The sequence below is a fragment of the Prunus avium genome, chromosome 3, assembly GCF_965620075.1.
Source record: "Prunus avium chromosome 3, drPruAviu1.hap1.1, whole genome shotgun sequence".
NCBI lineage: Eukaryota > Viridiplantae > Streptophyta > Magnoliopsida > Rosales > Rosaceae > Prunus > Prunus avium.
The window spans coordinates 28,351,627-28,359,824 of NC_142286.1; the positions used below are offsets into that span (position 1 = coordinate 28,351,627).

An 8,198-nucleotide genomic window follows, 5' to 3' on the forward strand; every position below is an offset into this window, starting at 1 on the left:
TTAGTATTACTATAGTCCATCTCTCTCTCTCTCTCTCTCTCTCTCTGTGGCAATGGCTGGACTTCGATTGGGGCCAGATGACTCGGAGCTATCGCAGCAGAGCCGAGCTGCTCCGGCCGATCTCATCTCCGACGACGACCGCTCCGTCGCCGCAGACTCATGGTCCATCAAGAGTGACTACGGAAGCACTCTCGACGACGACCAGCGCCACGCAGACGCTGCCGAGGCCCTCTCCGCCGCTAACCTCCGCGCCCCCTCCGATTACAGGTTTAATTTCCGTCCACTTCCTGTTTGGTTTCCCAGAAAATCTTGTGAAGAAAATATTATGAAGACTAGGTTTCCCATTGCCTGTTGTATTTAGGCTTATTCTGGTTTTACAACCTCTGTTATAACTCTGACTTTAGAGGAGGAGTGAGACTCTTTTAGTCAATGAATTAATTACTTTTAATGAACTTATTAGTTCATGAAATAATTATTTTCTTTTGAATGTTGTATGTATTGTGTTTGATGTTGTGTGTTGTAATTGTATGTGTGCAGTTCTGACAAGGATGAACCAGATGCTGAAGGTGTGACATCAATGCTAGGTCTTCAGAGTTATTGGGATGCTGCATATGCAGATGAGTTGGCGAATTTTCATGAACATGGTCATACTGGTGAAGTTTGGTAAGCTTGGTTTTAGTATGTAACTCTGCAAATTAACTTGTCAATGCATTTGTTGTGGCTTTGGTTTAGCAGCTAGGAAATATTTATTCATAAGTCCTTTAGCTGGGATTAGACATACTATATGTAGTAATATAATTTTTTGAAGTTAAAAAAAAAAAAATCAGATCTTAAAAGTAATAAATTAAAGGAGTATTCAGTGAGAACGATTGACATTGGTGTGAACTTAATAATTAAGAGCATCAGATGGTCTTTCATGAAGGACTTGGTAAACATACCAGTCCTCAATAAGTTACTGTGCAAAATGATGTATGCTTACTCTCTGCTTCATCATATCGTATTCATCATGTTGGTAGAGAATCACAAAGTACAAAAATCTTGCAATTGGAATCTATGTTTTGGGCTACTTTATGGACTGTAAAGGATTTTGTGGTTGACTTCCAATTCTTTGTTTGATCATCTACGTATTTTCTACTCATTTGATCAACATGGTTTTTGACCTAGGTACTTGTCATTCATTTGATCTCTTTCAGCCTTTGTGGTTTCTTAGCAAGAATGAAAGTGGGAGAAGCATACAAGATTTATTTAGCCTAGGTGTCTTAGTGGGAGAGTGAAGGAAACCTATCTTTAACAATTCGTTATTTCCTTTACTTATTCATCAACAAAAATAAGAAAGATAGAGAAGAGAGAACTGTTCTTTTTGGGTGTTATTTAGAAGACCCCTAAAGTGTTTGAATGATGAAAATATGAAAAGCAAATCTGTTACAAAATTCCAAAAGAAAATATTTATTCCCTAAGTTTCTTTGAAATATTGAAATATTACTGGCTTTATAATCACTTTTGGTTATGGTTAACCAAATTTTGTCAAATTTAACTTTTTTTTTAAAAATCCAATTGAGTGAGCATTTTCTATTTTAGTTCCACTTCTGTTAAAATGGGTAGATAATGTAAGACCTGGAGCATTTAGCAGTTCCCCGTGCTGTTTCTGTAGGTTTGGAGCTGATGTCATGGAAGTTGTCGTCTCTTGGACCAAAAACTTATGCATTGATATTTCTCAAGGTCGCATGCCAAATCATGTTGATAATATCAAGTCTGATCCTGTTGAACAAGGTGATAAGTATCTTTCAGATTGGAGTGTACTTGACATTGGGACTGGCAATGGATTGCTACTTCAAGAACTTTCCAAGCAAGGGTATTCTTCGATTTTTTCAATTTTATCTGGTATTGTATGTTGAGCTAAGTTGAAAGTCCTGTATGGAGGCAGATTTAATTCAAAACTAAGTGAACCATATCTCAAATATAATGTCTAGAATGGAAATGGTAGGGGTTTTGTTTTAAAATTCACAACTTGCCCATAGGTGGAGGTGTCAGCATGTGTATGACACATGGTTAATGTGAATAATGTAGGTTTAGATTCCATAGAGTGATGTAGTGATGAAAATAAAATCTAAAATGAATCGATACCATGAAAATAAAATCTAAAATAAATCAATACCGAACATGATGGAAGTGTATGTCTCCTGAAATGTTTATTTGCAGTGCTTAATAAGTTGTCATATTTGAATTATGCAATCAGTTTTGTACTTTATTTTGCACGTAAGTGCAAGCTTATAAATTAACTTTCTTTTATTTTTATATTAATCTTTTTATATTAAGCTTTTTTTTAATAAGAATAATAGAGAAATATAATTCTGAGTTAATTAATAGGTTGGTTCAGTGATCTCAGTACTATCACTGCTGTTGTTATTATTATTCTAGTTATTGCATTATTATATAGGCCTTGTTGTAATAAGGTTTCTAGACTTTCTTATAGGAAAACAGGTTTTCAGGCTTTGGCATGTGATGCAATAAATATTTATTTGAATGTACCCGCAATTCCTCTCTCCTCGTTCTGTCTTTTTGTCTCGTTCCTTCTAGCTCTCCATCTAACTATGCCCTACATCAATTGCCATTAGAGCTAAAAATGTGATCCAGTTTTGCCAGTAGTAGACAGTCCAAGCTTTAAGAGTGCAATAAACTCTACTGTCACGTGCTCCGGTTAAAAGAAGCTCCTCTTCTGTTTTTAGGGTAACAACATAGTTAGGAAGTCTGGATCTGCCCTCATTGAATCTTGCTGTGAGCCTTCATTGAATGCACCTCCATGGTTCCTTTACCCTAATTGCTTCTTTCTCCTTGTCTTCTCTCTCTCTCTCTCTCTCTCTCTCTCTCTCTCTCTCTCTCTCTCTCTCTCCTTGTTTTCTTCTTTCTCCTTGTTTTGTACTACTTTATGAAGTCTGTTTTCTCTTTGCCCTACATCAATATTCTTGGGTATTATGTGGCGTTTCGATCCTCCAAGAATCAATCTTGTCTTAAATAGTGGGCATGATTTGTTGGAAATGTACATGGAGCCTTTAATTTTCGTCTTCAATACATTTGTTGCTAAATTTAACAGACTGACTAAAGTCAATTAAAATGGTCTTTCTCATAATTACCTGGTACGGGGAACGAGAGGGTATGTGGAATGGGAATGGTTCGGGGTACACTAGTTTCTACAGTACGGGATTCGAAGGGGTAGGCATAGACGGTACAGTATTTTGGGTTGCAATTCGTGTAACTTTTTAATTTGGTACGGTATTTATAAATACTCATATATATATATATATATGTATATATATGAAAAGAGATGCACTTCAATGGATTTATCAGTATATGAATGTGGTAGGCATGATATTTATAATACAATAGGCAAACAGGCATGATATTTATAGTATAGTAGGCAAACAGTAATAATATAGTAGGCATGATGTTTATGGGGTCTAATCTACCGATCCATGTGTGGAGTATATTAGGCAAACAATAGGACCGTGTGTGCAGTATCTGTTCTTCACTGGTACTGTTATGCTACTTAACGAATTCGGTTCATTAAATCTATTGATCCAGGTTGCTTATGTACCACGACTTGTTATACCCGACCCAGTTCGAAATATGGTCTTTCTTTAATAAAAAAATTTAAAAGCTATGCCTCAGGAATGCACTTGCTTTTTTCCTTTGTTTTATTTCTTTTCCCTTGTTGGAGGGTAGGGGTGAAGGGGTGGGAGTGTTGTCAACAAAAGTGTGAGTCAAAGATTTCATGAACTTTTAGTCAATGACTTGAATTCCATTTGTTTTTCTAAATGGCCACATTGACCATAATGAATGAAATTATTGGTGTTTTGGGTTCAGGTTTTCGGATTTAACTGGAACCGATTATAGTGAAGGAGCGATTGACCTTGCTCGAAGCCTTGCTGGTCGTGATGGATTACCCAACATTCATTTTTTGGTATGCCTTTTCTTTTGGCCAATTTTTTCTGGTATGTCTAAACATTGAAAAAACATCAGATTAGAACCTAATGTCTTCTATAATCCCTTGGGACATCTCTATATTTTTAGTGAATGAAATGGAATTTTTCATCTATCTACTTGGTAAGTTTGTGGAGTGCTTTTTCCCCTATCCCTGCTGAACATGGGAATAAGCAATAATTTATAAACATCTGCATGGAATTCACCAGATATGCATTATTGACTATGATAAACTTGTTATTCTTTCCATTAGTTGAAGTTAAATCTATACAAGCAATGTAGAACAAGTATTTATATGAGGCTCAATTTCTGTAATTGGTTCTTTAGCATTATTGTCTTTAGAATCCTGGCTTGTGTATACTGTTACTTTGATACTTTGTTTTTTCAATAATTTAAACTGAATTGCGTCACATTTATTTTTTAGGTTGATGATGTTCTAGACGCCAAGTTGGAAAGGCAGTTTCAACTTGTTGTGGACAAAGGAACCTTAGATGCCATTGGATTGCATCCAGATGGTTCTATCAAAAGGTAAAGGCCAGCATAGTCTGCATTGCTGCATTTGCTCTGTTAAGATCATTACTCTTTTCTTATCTATTTTCTGATTAATATTTCCTCAGTTTCTCTATTAATGATTAGTTCAGTTCATCTAATTGCTTGTCTTTATTGAATAGAAGGAAACTAGAGTGAGAAAGATTGTGTTTTTGTTATACAGGGTAATGTATTGGGATTCAGTTTCAAGATTGGTGGCTCCTGGTGGAGTATTGGTGAGCATCTTCACTTTGCCTAGTACTTGTTACTCAAAGTTGCACTCAACTTCATTTAGGGCATGTTTTTTAAAGTGCTAAAGTAGGAAGTTAGAGTATATAAACTATTTCATTATGAACGCAAGCGATTCTCACACATTCACTTTGAAAGTGCTTTTTGACGACGCACCTAAAAGTTCTTTTTTAACCCAAAAGAATTTTGTGTTCTGCCGAACAATATGAGAAGCACTTTTGGATATTTGAAAGTGCTTTTGGCACTGTCAGAATCATCCCCAAAACACACCCTAAAACTATATAAGATTTTAACATTTGCACCATCATTCTTCTTATTTTTATTATTATTTTTAAAATTTCTCTTTGTCAAGTTCTTGTTTCTTTTGACACTACCTGATATTTCCATTGCCTTGCGGAACACCATTGTAGGTGATCACATCATGTAACAACACAAAAGATGAATTGGTGCAAGAAGTGGAAAGTTTCAATCAAAGAAGTGTGACCCAGGAACATGATGAAACACCCAAAGATAAGTTCCAATACCTTAGTCATGTCCGCACATATCCGACATTCATGTTCGGTGGATCTGTAGGATCACGTGTTGCCACTGTGGCATTTCTCCGAAACTGAATCACTAATCCTTGCGAGTAACATGGTTTGATGCGGTTCATGCATTTGTGTGTGCACACTGAGAAAGTAAATGTACTGACTTGTGCAAGTTCTTTTATTTGTTTGAAAACCATGAAACTCTCTGATTCATTTTAAGCTATTTCTTCTTTGTCAGGGTTTCTGCTATGCAAAGTTTATACATAAAATGTACATGTTATTGTTAGTAGCTAGTATGAATGTATTTTGGTTTAATAGCTATTTTACATAATAGATTTTCCTATTCTCTATCCTTTGGAATTCAACTACCTTCTCTGCGAGAGATGAGCTTAAAAATTTATTTAGTATAATATCTATTTTACCTCTTTTTTCATTTAAAAAATTGAAAGAATGAAATAATCTTTTACTCTGCCCTTTTTCTTTCTTCCCTTTCCTTTTCCAAATTAGGTGGAAAATCGCAAGACCTTTTAGTGTCAAAAAGAGTCTAGACTCTAGATGAATTGGATTGCTCCAAGATCTGGAGACCTAGTTAGGCTCATGTAGGCATCCTTGACCTAGAGTTTAAGGAACCTGTGTTTTTTTTCCCCAAACCTCTGCGTGAGAGAGTTGCTTTATTTAATAATTTTTCGACTCTTGGTGCGAGAGAGTTTGGGAACCAAGTGTTTGAGAAAGGAATTGTTCTCCTCTCCACTTAGTTGAGCCCTTTCATCAGTGATTCTAAATCTAAAATGTCGGTGATTTTCTACAACCCCCTTAAAGGATCAAGTGTTTAGGATTGAACCTAGTGATGCGCTTGTCAAGTGTTTTTAGTGATTTTGGTATTTGAAGTCTCAGAATGACCTTTGTCAAGTTGCTTTTTGTGTAGTTGATGCATGGCCAGGAAACTGGGTTTGGATGTAGCCAAGAGGCCGAGCCACCTAAACGTCTCTTTTTACTTATTTTAATTTTTTGTATGAGTTTATGTTTGTTGAATGCTTTCATTTTTGAGCCTTATAACATGTTGGGTATCGTTGATCTGCTTTGTTTGCTTGAGCTGTGGTGTGAATTTCCACTGGTCTAGATCCGGTTGGCAGAAGAGCTAGGGTTATATGTTCACAATTAGGGTGAGAAATTTGGAAGACCTATTTACCCAAGTCTAGGTAGTTTTCGAGCATTGTGCCGAAATAAGATAAAAACAGTGTGTCAAAAGGTATAACAATCAACTTGGTCTAGCTGCAGGACAAACCCCTATGCAATTTTTACGCTTTGTTAGTTATGTAATCTTGAGTTCACATGTTCTTATCAAAGATGTTACACAATGAAAAAAACAGTTTTAAAATTTACTTGCAAAACTAATTAGGATCGAACACATTTTGCGAAAATATATCATTCAATCAGACCATTAGGGTTAGCAAACGTACCTTAAGACCAAGTTAGTATATTGGTCTAGCAATCGTTTAGATCTTAACAAACGCTTGCCCTAGTTGATTTGGTATATTTGGTAAAGCTCTTGATATAAATACTAAACAAATTAAACTATAGTTGACTCTAGTATATAACCAGTTGCACTCCAAGAATCGAGAGAACTTTTTACAAAAGCCATAAAACTAAATCAAAGCAACGATTACAGTTACTCCTTGTCAAACAAATTCATTCACATATTATCTTGAGAACATGTGACCGCATATAATCCAACAACACAGAGTCATTAAATTGACCCTCTAGCCTTCCCCATCACTCCTCTCTCTCTCTCTCTTAGGGGTGTACAAGATCCAATCCAATCTGCCCAAATCGACTGATCCAATCCAATTTCAATCGGTTTTGATGATTGGGCGAATTGGATTGGATTCGTAATTTTCAAAACCGACATGATTGAATCGGATGACGAATTTGCTTAAGAGAATCCAATCAAGTATAGTTAGTTTTATGCTTATTTTGCTCTTGTAGGTATTTGTAGTTGAAAATGTTATGAATATTTTAAGTCATTTTATGGAGTTATATTTAATATAATATAATCAAAACAATTTTCTCTAGTATTTCATTTATATTTACATTTATGTCTATTAATATGTTTGATTAGATTAAACCTTAGGATAAATGTTTACTATTTCATTATTGTCTTTTTCCATTATAAAAATTGATCGTCCAATCCAATCCAATCCAATCAAATTCAATATCAATTGGATCGGATCGGATTGAATTTAAACATCTAATATGATTGGATCATATTGAAAAAATCACAATCCAATCTATATTGGATTGGATATGGATTGACTAAATTGTATTAGTTTCAAACCGATGTACACACCTACGCTCTCTCCCTCTCTCTCATTGGTCAACAAGATGTGGTGGCACGCCTCTAGCCTCTCTCTCTCTCTCTCTCTCTCTCTCTCTCTCTCTCCTAATATTTGGTTTCGCCTTTGTTCTGTGCATCATTTTTATGCCTCTGCAACTTAATATGAACTATTGTGTAAAATTTTATTCTCGTAGCATATATGTTTCTGTTTTGATTGCTATTTAAAACCATATGAATGCTTAAATGAATGTAACAGACTCAAATTTAATCGGATACTATGGAATTGATTGAGAATTATTGTTTCGTTGCAGCATGATTCTACCTAAATGAGGAAATATAGCTTGAGACTTTTTTACGGGCATGTCTACATTTTAGATGTAATCAATGACATGTTATATTTGGGTTTGTTAACTGGATAGAACCTATAAAAGAAACTGATAGTTTTAACATTGTTCTGGTTTTTTTTTTTGTTTTTTTTTTTGTTTTTTTATATATAATATATATTTTATTTTAAATAATGGCTAATGCCCATTAATCACAGCGAAATTATGGTTTTTGCTAAGGATTAAACAATGGATAAT

At 35.0% G+C, this 8,198-nt stretch overlaps 1 protein-coding gene across 1 annotated transcript; it reads left to right on the top strand.

Annotated features, from left to right (window-relative positions):
• AR401 (S-adenosyl-L-methionine-dependent methyltransferases superfamily protein) lies at positions 1-5,632 on the top strand. Its single transcript, XM_021976384.2, has 7 exons — positions 1-267; positions 538-663; positions 1,652-1,852; positions 3,862-3,958; positions 4,403-4,506; positions 4,691-4,742; positions 5,166-5,632. The coding sequence occupies exons 1-7, from the start codon at positions 53-55 to the stop codon at positions 5,364-5,366; spliced, it is 996 nt and encodes a 331-aa protein (XP_021832076.1). The 5' UTR covers positions 1-52; the 3' UTR covers positions 5,367-5,632.
• The last annotated feature ends 2,566 nt before the right edge of the window (positions 5,633-8,198 follow it).